The sequence below is a fragment of the Aristolochia californica genome, unplaced genomic scaffold, assembly GCF_029961685.1.
Source record: "Aristolochia californica isolate CCGP_79_NKW_82.1479 unplaced genomic scaffold, dmAriCali1.0.hap1 SCAF_4, whole genome shotgun sequence".
In the NCBI taxonomy this organism is placed as follows: domain Eukaryota; kingdom Viridiplantae; phylum Streptophyta; class Magnoliopsida; order Piperales; family Aristolochiaceae; genus Aristolochia; species Aristolochia californica.
This window is the reverse complement of record NW_027182103.1, coordinates 41,005,707-41,031,047: the sequence shown is the minus strand read 5'-3', so window position 1 is coordinate 41,031,047 and position 25,341 is coordinate 41,005,707. Positions and strand designations below refer to the sequence as shown.

General features: G+C 41.0%; 1 protein-coding gene across 4 annotated transcripts in view; it reads right to left on the bottom strand.

The window, feature by feature from the left end:
- Nucleotides 1–25,341, bottom strand: part of LOC137962389 (eIF-2-alpha kinase GCN2) — a 43,395-nt gene that overhangs the window by 2,984 nt on the left and 15,070 nt on the right. For 2 of the 4 annotated variants that reach the window (XM_068809221.1, XM_068809222.1), the window contains exons 17-25: nt 25,090–25,339; nt 17,869–18,242; nt 17,417–17,497; nt 17,271–17,327; nt 10,426–10,557; nt 10,263–10,346; nt 10,067–10,175; nt 9,842–9,978; nt 8,086–8,193 (exon numbers count right to left, since the gene is read on the bottom strand). In XM_068809221.1, the coding sequence (XP_068665322.1) occupies nt 8,086–8,193; nt 9,842–9,978; nt 10,067–10,175; nt 10,263–10,346; nt 10,426–10,557; nt 17,271–17,327; nt 17,417–17,497; nt 17,869–18,242; nt 25,090–25,339 (1,332 nt within the window). Of the gene's footprint in view, nt 1–6,962; nt 7,090–8,085; nt 8,194–9,841; nt 9,979–10,066; nt 10,176–10,262; nt 10,347–10,425; nt 10,558–17,270; nt 17,328–17,416; nt 17,498–17,868; nt 18,243–25,089; nt 25,340–25,341 lie in introns of those variants that run through there. The other 2 variants (XM_068809223.1, XM_068809224.1) reach the window with 2 other exon arrangements.

The window sequence follows — 25,341 nt, the reverse complement described above, 5'->3', positions numbered from 1 at the left end:
TGTTTGGAGACTTTCTCCTACTACAACCCCTTCTGGTGTCCAGTAGTTTGCTTTATTTATAGATGATTTCACTCGAATGACTTGGTTGTACTAGTTGAAACATAAAGATGATGTTTTTGGTGTTTTCCGATCCTTTTGTTCAATGGTTCAGACACAGTATCTATCTAAAATTCAAATTCTCCGATTTGACAATGGAGGAGAATATGTCAATCAAGAATTCTAAACTTATTTTCAAAGTCATGGCCTTTTACATGAAACTTCTTGTACCTAAACGCCACAACAATATGGAGTTGTTGAATGGAAGAATAGGCACATCTTAGAAACAGCTCGAGCTCTATTAATTGGAGCACATATGCCAAGCAAATATTGAGAAGATGTTGTGACCACAACAGTATACTTGTTAAATCGAATGCCATCGAAAGTGCTGAATTTTAAGACTCCAGTATAGGTTCCTTCCAACCATATTTTTTAACCTACTATTTTGGAGATTCCTCCACAAACTTTTGGATGTGTGGCCTTTGTTCGTCTTCATAAAAATCAATGCACTAAGCTTGATCCATGTGCAGTGCGCTGTATTTTTCTGGGGTATGGTACATACAAAAAGGGATATCGATGTTACAACCTTCTCACTAAGCACTCTTATGTCACTATGGATGTTACCTTCTTGGAATCAGAGACATTTTTTCCTTCACCGATAATAAAATCTCTTCGGGGAGAGATACAAAGTGAAGAGCAGATTTGGCATAAGTGGCCAAGGTTTGAAGACAATTTGATGATTTAAAAATTTGCCGGTAATAAATGAGGAAAAAAAACTAATGGTACAGGATCTGAATCCAAGAATGAATCCTCTCACTCCTCTGTACCCGAAGACCCAGATTAATCTCTTGAGAATATTCCTGAGGCAAACTCTCTTACTATACCTTCTCTTGTTGATAACTTGGATACTTCTGCTTGTTATAATTTACCTTTCAGGTACAAACGTGGCAAACCACTAAATCGATACTCCCCAGATCTTGAGAAAAGAAGTTCATGACACCCGATTGTGAATTACGTGACTACCTAAAGGTTGCCAGAACCTCTTAAAGCATTTGTGTAGACATTATCCTCATGCAACGTTCCCAATGGAATACAAGAAGCCTTAACTGATCCAAAGTGGGTTCAAGCTACAAAACAAGAAAAGGAGGCTCTCAAAAAAAATAAAACATGGACTCTGGTTTCATTATTGAAAGAAAGAAAACAGTCAGATATAGATGGATCTTCTCCATTAAGCACAAGGCAGACAGTTCCATCGAAAGATATAAGGTGAGACTTGTGGTGAAAGGATATATGGACATATGGGATTGATAATCAAGAGACTTACTCACCAATGGCAAAACTGAATACCATTCGAGTATTGTTGTCCCTTGCAGCAAACCTAGATTGGTCATTGCATCAGTTTGAGATAAGAAAGCCTTTATTCATGGTAATCTTGAGGCAGCAGAGAAGGAACCACTGGAGTTGGGAGTCCAGATGAGCTTTTTCAGGAACCAGTGGTCTAAGTTTAGCATTGGACAGTGCAGATAAGAGGCGTGAGGCTGCAAGAGCCTCATTTTCTGTGAGACCGCGCTGGAATTGGAGGTTCCAATTACCAATATCCTGCCAGATCTCAGCGACAGTAGCAGAGGTGGAATTTGTGAGGCTGGTGAGGCTGTTGTAGGACTCCGCTAGAGATTTGTCACCCAGCCACCAGTCCGTCCAGAAATTTGTCCAATTGCCATTGCCCACGAAGTATTTAACCGAGGAGGCAAATCTTGGGAGGAACTACAAGATCTTCCTCCAAATAGGGGAGAGGTGATGATGGTGTCCGCCATTCGTCCACCAGCCATCAGTCTGACCGGCTTTGGCAGCCACCATGGTGCACCAGATCAACGTGGGAGAGGTATTGAATCTCCAAATCCATTTAAGGAGGAGATCCGAGTTTGTACCCGAGACACTTCTAATTCCAAGCCCGGCAAGGTGGAGAGGTTTGCAAACTTCTGCCTAACTAACCAGGTGATATTTATGCTCACCATTTGGTCCCCCCCAAAGGAATAGCCTCTTCAAGAATTCAATCTGTTGAGCCACAACAGCAAGGCAGGGGAATAAGGATAGGAAGAAGCTGTGGACACCGTGCATGCAGGACTTGATGCGGATGAGCTTGCCAGCCTTTGAGAGGGACTCCAGCAGTTCTTGTTTGGAGAGTAGTCAAGTAGGGGGAGGCCCAGGTATTTTCCGGTCAGATTTGAGACCAAACATCCAAGGTAGTTAGCCATGGAAAGCAGTTTGTCGGGATCGATGTTATAGCCTGTTATTGAGGACTTGCTGCAGCTGATTCTTTGACCCGAGGAGATTTCGAACAGACATAGGAGGGCTTTAATTTTCTTGATTTGGTCCATCGAACCCTCTCCAAATAGGAGCGCATCTGCATTTTGTAGAATGGCTGTCTTGCCCAGCGTGGTTGGAGGTTGGGTTCAGCCAACCAATTTGTTTCGCATGATGGATCGTGGTAGTGAGCTGCTCGACGATAATTCTGAAGAGAAATAGGGACAGGGGGACCCCTTATCGAATTCCCCGTGAGCCGTTGTAGTGTCCACAGGATATTCCATTGATAAGGATGGAGTAATAGGCGAAGGAGATGAAGTTGCACATCCATAATCTCCACTAGGTGCCGAAGCCCATGTGCAAGAGAAGATGATCAGCCAGCTTCCAGTTAACACGGTCGAAGGCTTTTTTAAAATCTTACTTGAGGGCGAACCTGGAGAGGTTTGAGCGCTTGTAGGAGTCCAGCATCTTGCGAGCAGCCATTGCAGAATCCGTAATATTTCGACTACGGATGAAGGCGCTCTGACTGGGCAGGATGATCTGAGGTAGGACTACTCTAATTTGGTTTACAAGTAGCCTAGAGATCACCTTGTATGTGCTGGTGGTGAGGCTGATTGGCCAGCAGTCATGTGCTGCTCAACATTGACCTTTTTAGGCACGAAGCGATGAAAGAGGTCCCCATGGCTCGGTAAGTGATGCCGCATTGGTGGAAGTTTTGGACCACAGCATGGATGTCATCTTGTATGATGGGCCAGCAGTGGCGATAGAACTCCCCGTTAAAACCATTGGGGTCGGGGGCTCGGTCAAGAAGCACATTGGGGGCAGCAAGTTCTACTTCAGAGGTGGAGAAAGGTAGCTTGAGTTTGAGAGCAGATTGGCTACTGATTTGCTTATAGTTGAGGTGCTGAAAGGCAGGCCGGTTGAACTCCTCCTTAGTGTACAAATCTGTGAAGAAGCTCACAATAGCATTAGTGATGGAGAATCTATCCGAAATCACCTGGCCTGCAATATTAAGTGAGGTGATTCGATTAGATCTCCGCCTAACTAAGGCAATGGAGAGGAAAATTTTGGTATTGCCATCTCCATCAGCCAACCAGCAAAACCGAGCCCTTTGTTTCCAAAGGATGGTTTCATTATATGAAAGGGACTGAAATTCATGAGTAAGACTATTTCGGAGAAAGAGTTCAAGGGGAAAGAGGGACCTTTGCGGTTGAGCTCGGAGATGCGGTTGAGAATAGAGTTCTTCTTGGCAGCAAGAGCAAAGTGTCGGCCAGAGGACCAGAACCAAAGTTTGCCCTTAAGTAATTTGAGCTTGAGGGGGAATGCCCAGCCAGGGTTGGTATTGGGTAGTAGATTCTGCCACCAGACTGCAAGACAAATCAAATTCAGGATCTTTAAGGCAGCAGTTCTCAAATCTGTTACCCCAGCGCCTGAACACGGTGTCAATGAGAATAGGCCAGTGGTCCGAGCAGGCACGATTAAGAACTCTTCCAGAGATGTTACCATGGAGCCGAAGCCAGCCAGGATTGGCAAGGAAGCAATCAAGTTTGGAGAGACTGGGCTGCTACTGCCTGTTGGACCATGTGTATTCCTTCCTAGAGAGAGGGATTTCCTCAAGGTTGCAGCTGCCAATGAAGTCTGCAAATGCGGGCATGGAGGACGTGATCCTACTGGTTGGGAGGGGACTTCTCATTGCAAAACCATATGGCATTGAAGTCTTCAGCAAGGATCTAGGGTAGATCCCATCGCTGGATCAGGTCAAGAAGCTCATCCCAGAAACCTGCCCGGTCCCGATATCGGGTGGGGCCATAGACACCGGCAATTGCCTGGGTGAGCCCAGATTGGAGGTCAAGGAATTGGAAGTTTATGGAGTGGGTGGATGATATGAAGTAGAGGAATTCCACAACATTGGGGTTCCAGATAATGAGCAGTCCCCTAGCTTGGCCAGTGGCGTTGATGGCAATCCAGTCGAAGTCAGGAGATAACCAAAGGTATTGGACAGTGCTGCGAGCCAGGGATTGGGCTTTGGTTTCTTGGAGGATGGCGAGTGAAGGCTTACAATCAGTAAAAACATTTTGGATGGTTACCCTCTTGATGTGCGAGTCGATTCCCCTAATATTCTAGGAGATAATGATCATTTTTGGGTTGGTTTGGGGAATTCAACAGCCTCATCAACCCCAAGCAATTGACCAGAGTAAACTGCCCCGAATTTTTCAGCAAGCTCCATCATTTGGTTCCAAGTTTCCTCGCTATATTTGTGCTTCTCTGATTGGAAGCTCGCAATGAATTTGTCTAGACAGCTCACCAGGCAGGGGAGAGGAAATTCGTCCAGATTCTGGATCAACCAGTAGGAATAAGGGGGTGCTCGATTCTCCAGGGAAGGGGTGACGCATGCAGCTATTCCTTCGTCTGCTTTACATGGCCAGAAGGGGAGGGGAGGCAATAGTTGGACGGATGGGAGGGATGGGAGGGTGAGGAGGGAGCGAGGGGCGGTGTTGACAGAAGGGGAAGAGTCTGAATCTGAGTGGTACACCCACGGAGGGGAGTGTTGAGGGTTCCTGACGGAGAGGGGCATGGGGTAGAGAAAGTGTAGCTCGGGGTGTGAAATGGGGGGTTTTGTTGAGAGAGGGTGAGCAGGGAGACGGTTATAGGTTGTTGGTGGGTTTAATGGGCTGGTAGGGGTTGGGGGTTGCAGCAGTGATAGTGGAGGAGTCAGACTGAGTAGGGGGGCCAGGTGTGGAGAATCTCTGAAAAGGTGTCTGACAGTCTACCTGGTTGCAGGGAAGGTTGGTGGGAGCAAAGATTCAAAATTTGAATGGGAGGAGGGGGGGTCATTTGGTGTCTGGGTTAACTCGGCATCGCCTGTTGCTGAGGGTGGGTTGTGGACTAGGTGGGACTCACTGAGTAGGATAGTTTGCAAGTTAAGGTTAATGGAGGCCCTGCCATCCATGGGGCTGAAGTCACTGAAGGAGATTTGCACCCAGAAGGAGGTGAGGCCAGAAGTGATTTTGAGGAGTTTGGGGGTAGATATGGGTTGAGTGGGTAGGATGAATAGTCTAGCATGCTCCAATTCAGCTAGGGAGGCAGTCTCCTTGTCAGAGAACAGGAGAGAGCCAAAAACATTGGCAATACATTCAAAGGTACATTTACACTAGAGTTCCACAAGTAGTCCTTTATTAGAGAGCCAATGGCCAAAGGAGAAATTAGTTTGGGAGGGGTATCAGTCAGAAAGGCCGCATACAGGTGATGTCTCTGTCCACCAGATTATGAAAGGTAAGGATCCAGGTATGTAAGAGGCGTGGGAGATATGGGGTGTGTAGTCAGGTGAAGGTGATTAGAGAACCAATTGGAGATGATATGTGTGGGTGAGCAAGACCAGAATGGCATGGGCAAGCCGTTTCTTCCCCTCAGAGAGGGCTTGTGTCAGGAGGGTGAGGGAGATGAAGTTAGAGCCATGTTCAATTTGTTCGGGGCTGGGGGGGGGGGGGGGGGGGGGAGGGAGTTTTGTGCACCAGGAAAGGTCGAAGGAGATGTTGGGAAAAGGTGGAGTAAACAGTTGCAAAATGCATCCCTGACAAAGTTTGAGTTGGTGAGCCAAGGAACGCATAGAATACCCATTATGGAGCCATGCCGACATTGAGTGATCCTGCATTCCGGAGAACCGTTGTGAAGCTGGGTGGGGAGATAGAATATCAGGTCCCCAGTCAAGAGTTCCTTAGTAGTACTGCAGCCAGAAGTACGATGGGTTCCCAAGTCAAAAAGTTTGATGAATGAGTCTCCCACAATGATCGGGATGGTGATGAATGAGCGTCTACTTTCTGTTCTGGAAAAGATACGTATAGCCTGACCCAAACGCTCCTGGGTTTGGCAAATGGAGACGTGGGTCTTTCCAAATCTGAAGCGGAAGGTAGCGGGGTTCCCTGGTAAGGATTGTCGTTGTCTTCTACGTGTGGCTTGGCTGGAGATAGTCTACCAACCAAGGTCTTTGTCCTCCTTGTCTGCATTGGTCCTCAAGCCGTTCCAACACTGCTGCCATTGAAGAGCTCCTCTGTTGATCCCGTCACTGAGATGAGCCGCGTGAGGGTGGCAAGGGGTCACTGGAGGGCCAAAGAGAGCGGTGGTGGCACGCCCGGGGGAAGTGCACCATTGATGAGTGGGTGAGTGAGGATCCAAACAGCCATTGCTTCTGGCCTCGCTCGTCGCCCAGTACATCGTCCCACATACCGCTCCACTTGTCACTCCAGCCATTGTCTCTGTGAATTACAATGACGAATGAGGTTCAACCTAATAATACTAAAATCCTTCAAATAATTTTCTTTGGGTTGTAACTGAATAATACATTATTATCACAAATTATCAGCCATATGATGCAGTAAATTTTTTGAGAGAAAAGGAATTAAGAAAGGGGTCATGCTAATTTTTTTACGAAGGACACATCCAGGTAAACAAGAAGCAACTTCTTCATTTCAAAAAAAAGAAGCAACTTCTGAAAGTTTTCCTTGAAATATTCTATCAAAATCTACGTGTAGAATATCAAAGCTCTTTATAAATATAATTATCAATTACACTACCCAAGGAGAAATACTACAAAGATTCCCTAGGAAATCAATAATCACACTCACCCCCTAGGTTGTGCATGTGGCCAAGGCCCAATATGATTCCCCAGGTATTTTTGTTGTGTGGGCTCCATGAGGTGAGAGGCAGGTTGTTTATCTGTGTAGACATGTCACATGCCTGTTATATGTAAACCTGAACGTAAGGGAGAATGTGAGGTGGAAAAAAGCCCCATATTGAGAAATCTTGGTAGTAATGATTGGGTTATAAGGTTGAGCAATAAGTCTTCTATATGGATAGCTATTTTGGGATAGAATCGGGTTCAACCGAACAATGCTAATATCCTTCAAATAAGTTCTTCAGGTTGTAACTGAATAATAGTTCATTATCACAGATTATCAGCCATATGATGCAGTAAATTTGTAGAGAGAAAAGGAATTCAGAAAGGGGTCATGCTAGTTTTTTTACGAAGGACACATCCAGGTCAACAAAAAGCAACTTCTGAAAGTTTTTCCCTGTAATATGCTGTCAAAATCTACATGTAGAATATCAAAGCTCTTTAGAAATATAATTATTAATTACACTACCCCAGGAAAAATACAAAGTTATACAGATTCCCTGGGAAATCAATAATCACACTCACCCTCTTAAGGTTTTTAAATTTCATTACCCTCAACACTTAAGCTCCTTTATGTTAGAAGAGGATAAAAACCCCTACATTTATATTTTTCACTTAACTAAAAATTTATATTTTAAAAAAGAGAGGGACCAACCTCTTTCTTCCCTTGTCCCTGGTGTCTGGAAAGAAAACTGTGCTCCCCCTCTTGCTGAACGAAGAGAAAGGACACCCTTGCCAAAAAAAAAAAAAAAAAAGAGAGAGAGAAAGAAGAAATAGAAAAAGAAGGTGGAGGGCTGTTTATGTTTTCTCCCCTTGCAGGTTGGGGCAGGAGACATCTATCCTCCAAGTGCAAAAATTCAGGGCATGCATGGGTCTTTGCCTTCTTGCCTCCCATCTAAGTTGAAAAGGGGATCCGTCTCCTCTAGTCCTCTTACACAATGGTAAAAGAGAAAAAAGTTGTCCCTACCCTCTCTAGTAATAAATTTTTAATAATTTAATACAAATATCAAAATGAAAGGCACTTTTAATTCACTAGAGAAAGAGAGAGAGAGATCTTCACAAGTTTAACCTACATATTCATGAACCCATGTTTGTTGAAAGAGGTGATCGTAGCGGCCACCAACAGCAAGCAGGGTCCCCTCAGAAAATGATCCTGTTGTGATATCTTTAATCATGTATAACTGCATGGAGAATTTTAAGAGGTCACACAAAACACAAAAACATGCACAAGCATCTTCAGATTCAACGTGACAAAACACAAAATCTGTTTTTTTTTCCATTGAATTATTAAAATTTTATAAAAAGAGCAAATATATACAAAAAAAAAAAAATATACATCAAATAGCACACAGGATAAGGAATTGTCCTGGTCCAATAATGTCCAAGAAATCGCCAATGATAGATAAAAAAAGAAACTAAAATGCAACACCCAGGAATTTCCAAAGGAACACTATCTTCTGCAAGTGCTGAAGACTGCACTCGTCTATGCTAATTCAATGGAAGTAGCAGTTCCAACAATATGAGCCCAAAATATCTGTAAAAATCTCATCATAGAACCTAAAAGGCACCATACGAGGAGCTCTACCTGAAGCAAACCAACCAGGAATCACTGATGAATCACCCTCTACTATTAAATGACTCGAAAAATACAGAGAAAAGATTCTCATCCGCATGGAGCTTCACATCCGTGAGTAGCTGTTAGAAAAACAGTTGAAGAGTAGGTTTTATATTGTTCTACATGTTTAGATCTATCTCTAGTTCAAGTTCATGTAATTTGAGCATGTATAGTGGGAGGCATAAGGAGTTAAGTGAATTTAGTGTAAAAGGGCATAGTTATTAAATACCCCTTAAATTGAGTTATTAAAGAGGATGCTTGACCCCTAACGAAAGTCTTTCTGAACTCTCTCTCCTCTCTTTTCCCTCTCAATTATTCTCCCCATAATCTTCAATTTTATACTTCTTCAGTAGCCTTGCCTAAATAGTACAAAGTACACTTGGGTGATTAAACCTGAATAATTGCAGCAAACCCCTCCACCTCCACTGGGGCCTGCATTGCCCCTTGAGCTCTTTGTTCTTTTCAAAAACTTAACACAAGAATCTGTTTCTCTTCAATGGCTCTGGTTGGATGGATATGTTTGAGGTTTTTGGGAGAGTGAAATATGGGTATTCTTGTAATTAGATAGTCTGTTTCTTTATGATGCACATATGGGGTTAGTTTAGACTTTTTCCCTCTAGTCCTTTCTATCAAGATATTGAAGGCACTTTTGTCCATCTGATTGCAATTGTACTTAAAAGGGAGTCAGGTCTTGGTTAGACTTTCACAATCTTAATGAAATGCATCCACAGCTTCAGCTCTCTCTCTCTCTGTCGTGTTCAAACTTGAGATTTTACCATTTCATGGATAAACAGGAGAGAGAAGGCAAGGATTCCCCCAAGCAAGAATATGGAAAGTCACTATCAAGTATCTCTGCAGATGCAAATGTCTCATTGAAATGAAACTTCTTTTTATGTAATTTGTTTATTGTTGCAAAGGTAACAATATTCAGAGACGTATGTTAGAGTACCTTCAATGTGAATGTGTTCATGTTATGGCATTACAAGGAGCCAAAAATGGTTCTACCCACTGAAACCATATAATACCGCCAGCTATGACAGGGTTGCTAAATACTTTCAGAGTCAGCTTCTCACAGGAGCAAAAACAAGGAATAAAAAACAGAAAACAACTAAAACAAATATCATGACCTGTACTTTCTATAACCAGTCTTCTGGTACATAGTAGGATGATTCAAGGCTGAATACCATAAAAGGTAATGTCAAGAGTCTCATTACCTGAAAAAACAGTTCTCTGTAGTAACCATCTGTAGGCGGCATCAGTACGTCAATAGAAACATGATTCTCGATTTTCCAAACTCTCAAGTAAGTAATTAATGCTGACAACTCCTCAAGTGCATTGCGTATATTTTTATCTGAAAGATTTATGATAGTTTATTGTCCAACTTAAGCCTTTTTCTGGAGAGAGAGAGAGAGATGAATAACAAGGAACTGCAATACTACCAAAAGGAAGAGCTCCCCTCAATCTAGCCAATGCTAGATCCGCAGATCCACAGAACCTCAAATCTACTGTTTGTAATCTGTTGACAACTACTTCTGAAAGATTAAGTTCCTGCGAAGAAAAGGTCAGAGTCAGGATATAATACTGCATAATATAGAATATAAAGCTACACTCTCAGAATTCATATAATTTCCATACCTGCAGAAGTTGTCTACGGATCAAAACCCATCTTGACTTCCGAGCAGTAGACTGAGGGCGTGCAGAACCCATGAAGGAAAGAAGCTTCATTTGGAAGTTTATTAGTTCAGAATTTTGTTTCATAGCCCAGCATATGTCAAGGAAGAGGATCTAATTATCCTACCTTGGCAACATTTTGTCTAAGGTCACCCTCAATTCCTATCCAAGACCAAATCGCATCCAATATATGTCCATGATTTAACCGAATGTCACACACACTAAAATGAAAAAACTGGGTGACAACATCCACCGCCACCTGTGATGTAGTACATGGCTCAGTAGTGGAAAAAAAGGCAAAGAATATGAAGACAGAGTAAGTCATCTGAAACAATTAAAACTATATAAAAGAAGAAGAAGAGTAAGAAAAGAAAAGAAGAAGACTGAGGTTAGCAAGTCTCCTTTATTAGTAATCAGTTCGGAAAGTCTTCAAGATAGTAAATCTATTAGAGGTAGTTTCCATCTAACTTAGTTGCTACAATTATTTCCTATTAAGTGGTCAATTCAGCAAGTCACAATTCAATTATACTTAGAAAATTTAATCCTAGAAAAGTTCTATTATGGTGATGTAACATATTTCGGCAAGTCCAAAGTAGCTATAGAGTCTATAACTAGGGAGAAATGTTGTACCTTTACACAAGTTTTGAAGAATTAATACAAGTTTATGCTTGAGTTCAAGGGTAGTTCGGTAATTTTGTATAGCATAGAGTAGTGTCAATAGTTCTCTTATAGTAAGTTGATGGGTCAGAGATATAATTTTTTCCTCTCGTTTTGGGTGTTTCTTGGCTATATTACATGTAAGTGAGTTGAGGGGCAATTTTGTAATTTTGTTGTAATATCATTTTAAGGATTAATAGAAGCTAATTAGGGATCAACATGAGAGTTAACGAACTGCTGCCTCTTTTATACGGTTATCTCTCCCTTCATCTGTCTTTTCTCCTTCACTTCTCTCTTTTTTTTTCTTCTTTTTTTCCACACAATTTTATATGGTATCAGAGCACTGGGTCCATAATGAAGTTCTAAGGTTGATCTTCTGTTCTTCTCAATCTACAAACTCAGGAAAGTAAATGCTTCATCTACTTTGTGCTGATTGCTCTTAAAACTCAGATTTTTTTTTATTTTTTTTTTACATAGCCTAAGGGTTTATGGCTTGTACTGTTGTCAAGACAGTAGTTAAAAAGTTGAAAAAAGTAAGAAAAAAGAAGGTTGAAGAGAGAACGAGAGGGAGAGAAAGTGGAGAAGAGTAAATTGAGAAAAGAAACTGAGATAGGGGACCTGGATGTCCCCCAACTTCTATTTATAGCTTAGGGTTTAGTACAATTTACAACATTACCCGTACTTGAAGTGAAAACCCTAATTCTTTATATCTCCTATTCTATGTGTCCCTTTTAAATGATATTTGGTCCATAGACATAGTTTGACATGTAGAATAAGATTGCATCAAGAAGTATAAATAACGACAAGGTAAAATGACCAAAATATCCCTATGCTTGTTTTTCCACATAAATACTGATGAATTTTGTATGAAGAAGAAAGATGGCAGAGATTAGGGTTTATTGACCCCTCTCCCCTATTTATAACTTAAATAATTTAAAAAATCATATTCATACCCTTGCAGCCCATAAAACCTAGGAATTCAGTTTCTAAGTAGAAAACACTTCCTAGAAAATAAGTAAAACCTAATTATACCTTCTAACACTCCCCTTCAATCTAGAGCATATAGTTTCAGCTCGTTACAAAATTTGTCTCACAAAGAAAATCCAAAAAGTTTTTCTTCAACAAAAATTCTTGGTCTTCAATCTTCTTTGCTTGAAAAAGAAAAATTATTCATCTTGTTCTCTCCCTTGGACATTCAGGTCACATAAAAAATTTATACTACAACATGTAGATTTTTGCTTTGCAGATCATATCAATGTCATGAAATACCTCTTTCTTGTACTTCTTTTATTTCTTTGCCTCAAATTGGGGATTACTTTGTCTTTTTCAAGAAGCCCAACTTGCACAAGATAAATAGGGGAGAAGAAAAATCTTTCTTAGTCAAAAAACAAAACTCCATACACTGGTCTCAAAAGGTCACTCAATTTCAAAGACAGATCAACCCATTTTTAGGGCAATGGGAAAGAGTCTATTAACTTTGTAAGTGTGGCTCAAAAACAACACTTGGGCAAAAAATAAAAGAATTGACTATAGTTGGATATTGGGCACACTCATGTTCTTTGCAGGTAGTGGGCCTAGAGGTATTGCTTTGAAGTGATCAAAAGAATAAAAGATAAATTGAAGAAATACTAGAGGTTTAACAACCTAAGAAAATCTTTTTAGAATTTTTGGAGGAATAAAAAAATAACTAAGTTTTTTTAATACAATTTCTTAGAGAGACTGCAACGGTAGAACCGTAAAATTAACAACCAAGTATGACTTCAACACAAATTTTGGGGAGTGGCTTTGCGGAAGAGAGTCGAAGCAAAAAAACAAGACAACTCAAGAGGGGAATTGACCAATAACAGTTAGTTTCTAAATTCAACACAAAGTTATTTAACTGCTAGCAGACAAAACTCTTTTTAATTTTAAACCAGGTTTCCCTATAAAAGGAGTAACTGCCAAAATTTTTGAGAGCAGAAACAATAAACTATTATAAATTAAAGAATGCACATCAACTTAGGCTGAACAAGAAAATACCAAGGAAGAAGGATTTTATTCACCTCAGTAGCATTGATTTTAGAGGGAACTGGCATTTGATCGCCTCGCTTGTGGATCCATATTTTCCACATAAATGGGCAAAGGAGGAGGACATGGGCAGCAATTTCGATGTCCGTCTAGCAGAGAGGACAGGTCAGATCGAGGTTCTGATTGCCACACCTGGCCACGCTGTCGACAGTCAAGATTTTGTTCAGGCAAGTTGTCCAGAGGAAAATTTTGATCCGGGGAGGGGCATTGACACGCCAAACCAAGGCCACAGAGTGCTGATAGGTAGAGGTGGTGTTATGGTGAAAGTGACGGTAGGTCGAGGCAACAGAGAAGAGGCCACTGGGTTGGCAAGCCTAATGAGTTTGTCTGGCGTACCCGAGCAGATCTTGGCAAGGCTAAGTTCAGAGATGAGTTGGGAGGCAGCAAGAGCTTCAGAGTCTAAAAGGCTATGTCAAATTTGAGGTTTCAATTGCCTTTCCCCTAGCAGATTTCAGCAATTGAGGAGGAAAGGTTGATGGTGATATTTGAGAGAGTGGGGTAAGAGTTAGCCAGCGGTCTATTCCCCAACTACCAGTCAGTCCAGAATTTGGTCTGGCAGACATCACCAATGAAGCACTTGATTGAGGAGAAATCTGGGAGCAAGTGGATTAGGCGCTTCCAGATGGGGAATAGGCAATGCCGGCGACCACCCATAGTCCACCAACAATCGACCAGGCCCAGCTTGTCCGCCACAAGGGGGTGCCATACCAGATTTGGCATCATGTTGAATTTCCATAGCCACTTCAAGAGGAGGGCAGAGTTAGTTTCGATCGTAGTACGAATGTCAAGACCGTCAAGTTGTGAAGGTTTGCAAACATCATTCCAACAGTCGTGGTATTTCTTCTCACCATTTGATCCTCCCCAGAGGAATCTTCTCTTCAACTGTTTGATGCGATGGCAGACAGACGCTAGGCAGGAAAAGAGGGACAGATAATAGTTAGGTATGTTGGCGAGACAGAACTTGATGAGCACCAACTTTCTAGCCTTGGATAGGAACTTCCCCCTCCAGGTAGCAAGTCTGGATTCCAGTTTCTCTATGACGGGGCTCCAACAGTGCGTGTTTGGTGTTACAATGTGGGTTGGGACCCACCATGGTGCACGAGCTGGTGGGACCCACCATGAGGACATGGGATGCCAAGAAAAGTCCTCACCCAAGCTAGCACGAGTTAAGAAGATAAGAAGCACAAGCTGAAATGAATTAAAAGACTTGAAAATCAAGTGGGACCCACAAAGATACCACAAGCTGGTAATCTTATCAATATGAGCTGGAAGATCTTGTGGGACCCACAAGGATAAGGCCACCAGCTGGCCTCCTCCCTTATATTCACGTTATTGAAGAAGAGTTCTAGTTCAACTTATATTAGACCTCTAGTAGATTGTGTTATCTTTTCATGATAGACTTATCTTAGAGAGTTAAGAGTTGGAATGTAATTAGGAGATTGAAAGATTAATTGTATAAGGACTCTATCACTTCCTCTACTATAAATAGAGGTGTTGTAATTCAGAATTAATCAAGTTACACATCTCCTTCTTGAGTAAATCTCTCTCTTTGCTTAGCACACATCTCTCTTTTCTTTTTTTTCTTCTCTCTACCCGAGAGCTCTTCTTCCCTTTTATTCTTTTTCTTTCTCCTTTCTCTTGCTCGGAATATTGGAAAAGGGATCCTAAATTCAACATTTGGGAAGCAATCAAGAAGAGGGAAACCCAGGTAAGTACAAGAGAGGAGGGGGGGGGGGGGGGGGGGGGGGTAACTTCACAACCAAGGTAAGTGGCCATAGTGGAGAGGTCAATGCTGCTGACATTGTAGGTGATGAGGGAGGACTTGCTCCAGCTGATTTTCTGGCCGAAGGATATCTCGAATAAGTTAAGGAGAATTTTGATTTTCCGGACTTGATCAATTGTGCCAATGCCAACCAGGAGAGTGTCGTCAACATATTGCAAGAGAGCAACATCCTGAGAAGCTTTGTCTGAGATGGGGGGAAGTCAACCAATATGCCTTGCATGTTGGACCATTGCTTGGACGAATTTGTCAACAATATTGAATAGGAAAGGGGAAAGTGGGTCCCCTTGCCTGATCCCTCTCGAACCATGGAAATACCCGTAGGATGGGCCATTTAAAAGGATCGAATAGGTGGCAGAAGAGAGGCAGCTCCGAATCCAAAACCGCCACAGGTTACCAAAGCCCATGCGCTAGAGAAGGTGATCGGTGAGTTTCTAATTAAGACGGTCGAAGGCTTTTTCAAAGTCAAGTTTGAGGGCGAACCGAGGGAATCTAGATCGTTTGAAGGAGTTAAGCAACTTGTGGGCGGCCATGGCAGAGTCAAGGATGTAGATAAAAGCACTCTGACTGGACTAGAAAATTGTTGGGAGAATAGCCTTCATGAGGTGGGCAAGGAGTCTAGCCAATACTTTGTAGGTGCTGAAGATGAGGCTGATTGGAAGGAAGTCCTACGGTCTTTCAACATTCGCCTTCTTCTGGACCAAAGCAATGAATGAAACCCCAAGCGCACAGTAAGTGATTCCACATTGGTGGAAGTTATGGACCATGGCAATGATATCGCCCTTGAGTAGCTCCCAATAGTTTCAATAGAATTTGCCATGATAACCGTTTGGTCCAAGGGCAGAGTCAGCAGGCAATCCGCGAGCAGCAGCCTCAATCTCTAGAATTGTGAAAGGTTGCTCAAGCAAGGAGGCAGATTGGCTGTTGAGCTGCTTGAATTGAAGCATTTGGAGGATAGGCCGGTTGAAGCATTCATCAGTGTAGAGGTCTATGAAAAAACACAATTTCATTCGTGATGGAGTGCCTATCCGCAGTCACCTGGCCATTGATGCACAGCGAAGTGACATGGTTGGACCTCCTTCTGGCTGAGGCAATGGAGTGGAAAAATTTTGTGTTTCCATCGCCAGTAGTGAGCCACCAAAACCGAGCTCGCTACTTCCATGTAATGTTCGCATTGGAAGAAATGGATTGGTATTCCTGGTTTTTATTATAACGCTGGGAGAATTCAAAGTAAGAGAGTGACCTAAGCTCCTCGGTGCTGTCCAGATCGGCAATGGCATTGAGGACAGAGCACTTCCTAGCGACAGCAGCGGAGCGATGGCTGGAGGACTTATTTTGAAGCTTGGCTTTCAAAAGCCTCAGTTTGAGAGGGAAGGCCCAACCCAGGTTAGAGCTGGGATACAGACTCAGCCACCAGTCCTTTAGGGAAGAAATGAGGGAGTTGTCTCTCAGCCAGATATTTTCGAATCTGAAAGGGGCGTTTCCCCAGCACCCAAATTTGGTGTCGAGGTGAACTGGCCAATGGTAAAAGCCAACACAGCTAAAGACCTTGCCAAACACGTCGCCATAGAGTTGAAGCCAGCCATAGTTTGCAAGGAAACAATCACGCTTTGAGAAAATCCGAATATAATTAGAATCACTTCTCCATGAACCTTCAATAGGTTTAAAGGGAGCGACAATCGTACTAGATTCAGCCACTGTACTTACTAGCTGATCCAAAAACAGCACACATACAACGGTTGAATAATATATTCAGTCATCAAATTACCTATAATTGTAACCCTACCTCCGCAAATAAAGTGAGCCCCACAAATCTCAGATTTAGGGCATAAATACGTCATAATACAGTAGAGATACTATCATCCAAGCAATAGCATATCAGAAATTTTCAAATCCACACATTGAACAACTAAACAACAAGAGAACATCAACAATTAGGACTGATACAGGCATATAAGTGATGACTTAGGCAGTTTTTCAGAAGAAAAAAATCAAGTAACCCTCATGGGGCAGTAGGAGCATGTTAGGCCTCTCAATTAGTAGAATCCACTTTGATGCAGTTCTATCTCCCTTCATCTCTCTCCTTCACTTCTCTCTTTTTTTCTTCTTCTTTTTCACTCAATTTTACAGTTTTCTTTTTGGTTGTTGGAGCACCATAGTTTCTCTTTTTTTGCTGAGAATAATTTCATTAGATTTCTTCTCTCGAGCTACCTACAGCAAGCAAAAAAAAAAAAAAAAAACACTTGCAGATTCAAGTTCTTGCCTTGGAACTTGAAAACCATAAGTTCCAAGAGTTGAAACGGCAGTGGCTGGGTTACATTCTAGCCTCGTCTCTCAACTTTGTTTATGTAATTTTGCGGTATTAACCTACCAAAGCAAGTACAAGTGAATAGAAGGCAATTTACTGTGACACAGAAAGAAAAAGAAAATCAACAGTAAAAGCAAGTGGATCAGAACAGATTTACAACCTTAATAACCTCTGCTTCAGTGACTGCAGTTGCACCCCCAATAATGTCGAAGTCTCCCTGAAAAAAAAAATTATGGTTAGAGAAAATAGAAAGTACCTTTAATCCAGTTGTAGGACAGACAGAACCAACCGTAATAATGAATCCACCTGAAGATATCGATTAGGAGTTGAATGACCAACTGCCCTCCTATAAACCCATGATATTTCATAGCGCTTGAAAGACAATATCTGCCAGTCACATAGCATCCACCTCAGAAAACCTTAAAAGGAAGCAGTTAGGAAAACATCACTCTGAATCCACAGTAATAAAGAGGAGTCAGGCTTCCAGAGATGTGACTGTTGGAAAGTAAATGATAATCCCAAAGATACTTACACATTCTCTGTTCTGACCATATGGCCTTATATTATTCTAGGCCATAAAAATGCAAATACCATAAGAGCAAGCATAATTATGCTAAAAGGCTGACCAAAAATTGGATGATACCATTTTAAAAAAGAACCTAAATACCAATTTCACAAACTCCCCCATGGTTCATCCTCCATTAAAAACTAGATGAGAAATCTTGTTAGTAGAAGACTTTCTCAAGGAAAAAAGTTACCTGGTTTCTTACAACCCAGTCAGTGAAGGACAAGCGAAGTTCATGACAAAGCTCAAGCATGTTGCCTCCACTAGTCAAAAGTTTGACAGATCTTCTATCCAATTGCTGATTTTCATCCAATAAATGCATAGGAGCTATCTCCATCCTCTTGGCCCCATGCCGCCTGAACATATCCTTAGCAACTTCAACCATGTTATCACGAAGCAGGGTGTCAAACTCTGTGTACTGCATAAAGAACTGTTCTTTGTTCATCTTCCCTCTCCCACTATGTTGACGATTGGATTTCATTGTCAGTCTCCTCTCATCGAAGATAGCGGATACAACTCGATCATAAACATATGTGTCCTCTGCAGTCTGTATTGTTCTTAAAATGTCTGAACAAAAGCAGTAAGAATACGTAAAATACAAGTGCTTCTGCAAATTACATAACAAAGAATTCATCTCTAGTGCAAAGTTCACATGGGTATGATTACAACTCCAAGAATATGATCCTGATCATCCCATTTCAAGTATTTCTCAGACTGGATTAAATCCAGAACACAAGTTCATATCGCAACTTGTAGTCTCTACTAATCACCCATTAGAACAAAAAAATAGTTGAAAGGAAAGGGTTATAATTACCGATTCAGAAAGAAAAGATATATCTCACTATTTTATTTTATTTTTTTGAAAGGTGTATCTCACTATGACTAGAACAGTTGAAACATAAGCAGATTAGTGAACTCTTACGGTCATAAACTTGTAAGTTCAATATGCTGGTAGCAACAAAGAAAACATCAATTCAATTTATTATCGTAAAACCGCAAAAAATTAAGATATATACAGAAAACATGACAATCCCAAGGTTCAAAAGTCAAGCTACAAGCAAATGCCTCCCAGAATAACTAATCAAAATTAGGGATCTCTTTCCAACTAATGAACACATAGTTTCTTCAAGTCCAAAACTCATTTGAGACTATTCTCCCACACGCAACAACTCTTAATTTAGACAACTAGCCTGAAATCTGGAGCATATACAATCACAGAACAGGGGGACTCTCTTTTTACCCACCAACACTCCCCTTCACTTTGGACCTATATAGACGACCTGTCACAAACGTGGATAACATACAGACTTAGCGCATAAAGAACATACACAATGGCCACATAGAATACAAACATGGGCTTGAGTTGGCTCTGATTTTTAACCTTAAAGCTGGCTGGTTCCTCCCAAAATGACTAGATGAAATTAGAAGATCCCTTCCCAACTAATATGTATAAGGGGGAACGATGAGTGAGAGGGAGAGAGGGAGAGAGAGAGAGAGAGGAGAAAAGAGAGGGAACGTCAGGATGATGAAGGAAGACATCAAGAGCAAAGAAGGCAGGGCACTCAAGGAAGGAGACGAAACTATTCTCCAAGCAACGAGAATCATAAAATCAAAGAGGAGAATCAGATTCAACGTCAACAAAAAGAAAATGAGGCTTCATACACAGATGCAGACGTTATACGTGGGACTCCAGAGAATACAACTCTGATCAGCGAGTAGTAAGACACAATAGGAGAGCCAATACATCTGCCAATGCATGCAGTAGAATTCACATGGCGTCTGAGCGCCTCCCCAAAAATAAAATTCTTCATGTGGAGTGTTTGCCGTAATAAGATTCTCTCTGCTGACAACTTCAGAATTCGTGGCCAACTCGAAGTTGACCCCATTTGCCCTTTCTGCCATGCATAGGAAGAAACTGTTAGCCACCTGCTTCTTTTGTGCTCTTTCTCTTGGGGGATTTGGACGTCGATTCTTAGCAAAATTGGGCTCCAACTCTACTTCCCTAAGGACTTGACAGTTGTCTGTCGTATGCTTGCTAGGACTCCTCCTATCCCCGGTCTTGGGAAATTGATGATCTTTGCTTTATCCGCATTCATCCCCTGGGGTCTTTGGCTGGAGCGAAATCAAAGAAGATTCAATGCCAAGCCCAGCACTCAAGATAGAGTCATTGACACCATCTCAGGCAATATTGCTACTTGGCTTCACTCTAGAAAAGCCTTCTCCCCTTTCTCGAGATCATCCATTAGAAATAATTGGAGAAGCCTAGTCCAGCTCCACATCTCTTCGAAGCCTCCTGTCATTTGCGAATGGATCCCGCCTTCTGCTGGAGTCCTTAAGCTGAACTTTGACGGATCTTCTCTTGGTAACCCTGGCTTAGCCGGTTATGGTGGCGTGATTCATGATTCTTTTGGGAACCAGGTTGTCTCTTTCTCCGGGCCTCTTGGTATTACAGACTCCACGACAGATGAGCTTCAAAGTCTTCTTAATGGGCTTCGTGTTTTTCTCGATCATTACTCCGGACCTATCCTGATCGAGGGAGACTCTAAGGTGGTGATCGGTTGGTGCGAGAATACCTCTTCACCTCCGTGGCGCCATTGGGATGCCTTTTTTGAAATTCTGGATATTGTTAATCTCTTTGATTATTTTTGGTCTCTCATTCCGAGATCAGCGAATTTTGTGGCTGATGCTTTAGCCAAGCAAGGAGCCTCCTTGCAATCTCTTGTTGTCAAGAGTTAGCTCCTTTTTTTTCTCTTAATAAATTCATATTTCATAAAAAAAAAATCTGCCAATGCATCACCTGGGGCGACAGTAAATAATTTTTTTCCGGAATGGCTCTTCATCCTTCAGCATTCGAAGAATCAATACTCAAAAAGAGCCTATTTTAAGGCCCACGGCTAGAACTAGTATGAAACGGTCTTTTATTCAATTCCAATTCATGCCTGTCATTCCTTCTCCAAACAATTCGAGGTAGTCACAAATATGAGTAATAAGAAAAATCTCACGAAGGAATTATGCACTGAGTTTTTGGTTTTTTACTTCTCGGCCTTACAAATATTGAGGAAGGAGAGATTGTAAGATCACACAAATTCGACAAGGTACTATCATGGGTTATATCTTTTTTTTTGGAACAAGTGAATATTGATTCAAAAACAAGAGGAGACAGACAACCTAACGCAATGGGCTATCCTCCACAACGAGGCAGTGGAGGGATAAACCCCTTTTAGCATGATAGTCCGCCAAGTGATTGGTGGATCTGGGGGTGCGGTTCCATCATGGGTTATATCTATATATCCCAGAATCTACTAATATTGGTGTTGGATGGAAAACATTATTAGTTCATCTCTATAGCTTTGAGCCTACAAAGCCAATAAAGAAAACATTTTCAAATTCAGATCACCACTTTCCTCCTCAGCTGAAGGAAAAGGACCATGTCTCAAGTACTGCATATATGCTTTTTGAATCACTAAAAAACTCCTTTGAAATTTCTATTCCTGATCAGATTGTGAATGACAACTGTGAAAAATTAGCATAAATTATTGAAAGGGACTCTAAAGTGGTCATTAGCTGGTGCTCTAGTTCAGCCTCCCCCCTTGGTGGCATTGGCCAATATTTCATCTATTACAGCTATTGTATCTTCTATTTCTTGTACTTGGAATCACATTCCTAGGTCAGCCAATTCTTTGGCTAATAAGCTAGCTAAATTTAGAACGTCCCAACAATCTCTCATTGTTTGGAACAGTTCCCCCTCCTTGTAATCTTGCTCTTTTGAGCCTTTTAATATAACTCACCACTATTTCAAAAAAAATAAAAAAATAGCATAAACTATTGTAGTTCAAGTTAATTGTGTTCTTGAAAAGGAGTTTCAGATTTTAAGATGATTTGCTGATCGCCTTCAGTCATCCTATGTTCCACAATTTTTTTTTATTTAGGGAATCATTTCATGGCTTATCTCATTCCGAAACTCAGAAGATAAACTTTTAGCTTTGAATGTTCCTCTTGCTTCAGAACTCGGGATTTCCAATCTTTATGGATGAACACCTTCATCAAATTCTTCCAACGGTCAATGGTTAAAAATCTATGGTCTTCCTCTGGAATATTGGCACGATGATACTTTCCATGCCATAGCAAATATTTTCAGGAAGCTTGAGAAAATAGACGAATCAACAAATGCAGTTTCATCTAGATTATGCTCAGATATTAGCCACTCCAGAAAAAACACTGGTGGAGAAAGCACTGGTAAAGATCTCATCCAAAAACAAGTATGTCTGGATCTAGATTCTTTTGGAGAACCTTACTCCTTTTTTCTGAACATCTTGCCGACCAGTGGCCAGGAAGACCGAATCAAGTTGACTCAGCCAGGACCAAATCAGATTATTCTATCTAAGTCAACTCAATTCACCAAAATCAAGGCGACATTAATGGGGTTAGTATTGACAACTCTAAAGTGTACTTTTCCAATTCAAATTTGAATTGTTTACCTGCCTCCCTGCTAACAGTAATTCCTTCAATTAAGCCTCATCAATGCAATTATGGACATAGCAATTTAGCTATCAGAGATGACAGTTTGCCAAGTCAACAAGCATTTAACGCCGCACCTACCAAAATGGGTCATCCGAGTGATTTCAATATATTACCAAATTCATTTCACCTACCTGTTATCGATGATGAAAGACAAAACGGGAAGACTCCAAAAGATGCTCTACAATTACTCGACTTCAATGCTGCTTACTATATTAACCAGACTCAGAAAGCTCTGAAATGGATATCAAAGTTCTCAATTCTGAAACAGCTCTGATTTCTTGGCTGAATCCTTCCATTACAGCAGTAAAGGATCATCAGTTAACAATATCTCCGGCTCCTAATGGTATCCCCTTTATCTTCCACTAATCTGGATAATGGTTATGATCTTTCTGACTCAAAAATCTATAACATCTCCAATTACCCAAAACAATGCGATAAATCAGGAGATCAATGGTGCTCTTGAAGAACAATCAACACATTTAATGGTTACATATTAGAGGAGAAACCGAGGGCAACAAAGAAGATTCATACAAGGCGAGTCAAACACTACAAATCAATTTCCAGAAGTCCCTATTTCTGGACGGCTTATCTTCCCACCCTCGGGAGAAAGATCTCAAGATTTTATTGCTGCCTTGCAAACTGAAAAACACTAAGTATGATGAAGATACTTGGAAGCAAATGATGGATTTGGCTGATATCATTGGTGTGAAGAAGAAGACCGAAGTCAAACCAAAAAAAAAAAAAAAATGATTGTTCTTTCATCGAATGTTTGAGAAGTAGGCAATCAAAGGAAAATAGCATTTATATGTAATAATTTGTCTGCAAATAAGATATCTTTGGCCATCTTGCCAGAAACGAAAAATCTCTCTTATTAATGATCGTATTGCTCATGATATTTGGGGAAATTCAAATATAAGATAGACAGCCATTAATGCCAATGGATCTTCAGGAAGCGTTTTACTTATGTGGAATTCGGCCATGATTAAGTGTGTCATTTCCTTTGTTTGAGTTCCCTAGGTTGGTCTTCTTATTTAGATATTTAATGGGTAATTGTACCCTTGATGAGTGACTTATAATCGCCCCTAGTAGGTTTTATTATTGTCCTGAAGTACGTTTCCTATTGCCATCTATTGAGTGGAAAAAAGTACTAGATTGAGAAGCTTTGTCATGTTGAGCAGGTCTTCTAAGTGGCTAGTCATTTTGAGATGGAACCAGATTCAACCCAGCAATGGTATCAGAACAGGTTGTGTATGTCAGGCGAAGCCCAGTATGCGCTCCTTAGGTTCTTTGTGTTGTGTGGGCTCCATGAGCTGAAAGCTAGGTTGTTTGTGTGTTGTGGACACACTGTAGGCCTATTATGTGTTAAGTGGAAAAAAGTCCCACATTGGTTAAAAAAAAACAATTGGGTTATAAGATGGAGCAATAGGACTCTTAAGTGCTTTATCAAAAAATAGGACTCCTAAGTGGATAGTCATTTCAAGATGGAACCGGGCTCAACCCAACACCATCCAAGAGTAACTGGTTTTTTTGGCTTAGTGATTGTTATTATTATTTTGTGTATGGAAGCATCTTTGTGTAGAATTCAAATTTTTTTATTTTTGTCACCCATATTTCTTCTACTCTTTTCTTGGGTTTTGCCATCTAGTTAGGGTTGTGAGAGTCCTTGTCTTCTCTAATATTTGTTTGTTTATTTTATCCAAAGGAGGTTTGTTATTCAAGGGGAGATGGAGGAAGATGACACTAAAGTATCTTGAGTTTCTATTATGATCAAACAAGGGATCATTGGCACGTATTCCCTCGGTTGAGGGGAAGGAAGACTATTGATGAAGTTATGTCCAAGTTCTACAAGTGTAAGCTCAAAAAGATAAAGCCACAAAGAAGTCGAAAACCACATAAAGGCCACAAAGAAGTCGAAGACGGCATAAAGGCCACAAAGCAGTGATAAGTCAGCATTTAATCGTCGAATTTTGAAGAACAATTTACTCTTTAATTTTGTATTCCTTTTTTTCTTATTCTTAAAATGGGAACTGTGCGACACATTTTGTAACGAACGGAAGCTATATGCCCTAGCTTGTGGGGAGTGTTAGAAGTAGTAATTAAAGTTTATGTAATTTTGATTATTTTCTAGGAAAGTCGTTTCTTGTAGAAAATAGTTTTATAGAGTTTAAGGGGGGGTAAGGACATAGATGTAATTTTTAATACTATTAAGTTATAAATAGAGGGGTCAATAAATCCTAATCTCTCCCACACTTTCTCTCCTGCAAAATTCAAGAGAGTCCTTCAAGACTTCCTCTCCCACACTATTATGTCTCACACACAATAACTCTACTTTACCTAAAACATGAAGCATGTACAACTATAGACTAGGGAGTTTGTTTTCATCCAGCAGCAATATCACAAAATCTAAAAGAACAAATCGACTAAAACCATGTCAGCAGCATAACCTGCACGGGGTTGCATACTGTCAGTTCATCATGTAAGTTGGTCTAGATCACTATTAGATCAATACTTTGGTGGTATTTTCCACCTGAGAAAAAGGGCGCTTCTCAGTTATTTACACGCAAAAGATCTTCTTATGTCCGAAATGTCTAAATGTTCAATTTAAGCAGTAAATATGATCTGTCAACAGAAATGATCAATTCAGTGTTTTAAGGTAAACAGGGTCTTAATTTCCACGTTAAAGGTCAAAAATAAGCTTTATTTAAGTGGATTGTAAACGTGGAAATTACTCTTAGAATAGAATGCTATCACCTAAAACACATCTAGGGCTCAAGGCAGAAAATTTATCTAGCACTAAGTCAAGAGATTGGTTAATAACTTTCTGTTGTTTCCTGGACCAAATCCTAGCAAGAGCAATAGTTTTGGCCAAATATCTTCAAAAACAAATATTTACCATTTAGCCATTCATCTTCCATTCGAGGAGGTAATGTATTTTGCAGTAGTTCTTTGGCAGATAAACGATCAGATGGGCTGGGAGACATCAAGCACTTCAACAAGGAAGCCTGTTCTGGAAACTCTGCAACCCAAGCAGGAGGCAAAGCTCCTGTCTGCTTCAGATCTAAAAGAACAGCATGTCTTTCCATGGCAGTTGAGAAAGGATGCCATAGTTCAAAGAATACAACCCCTAGGCTGTACATGTCAACCT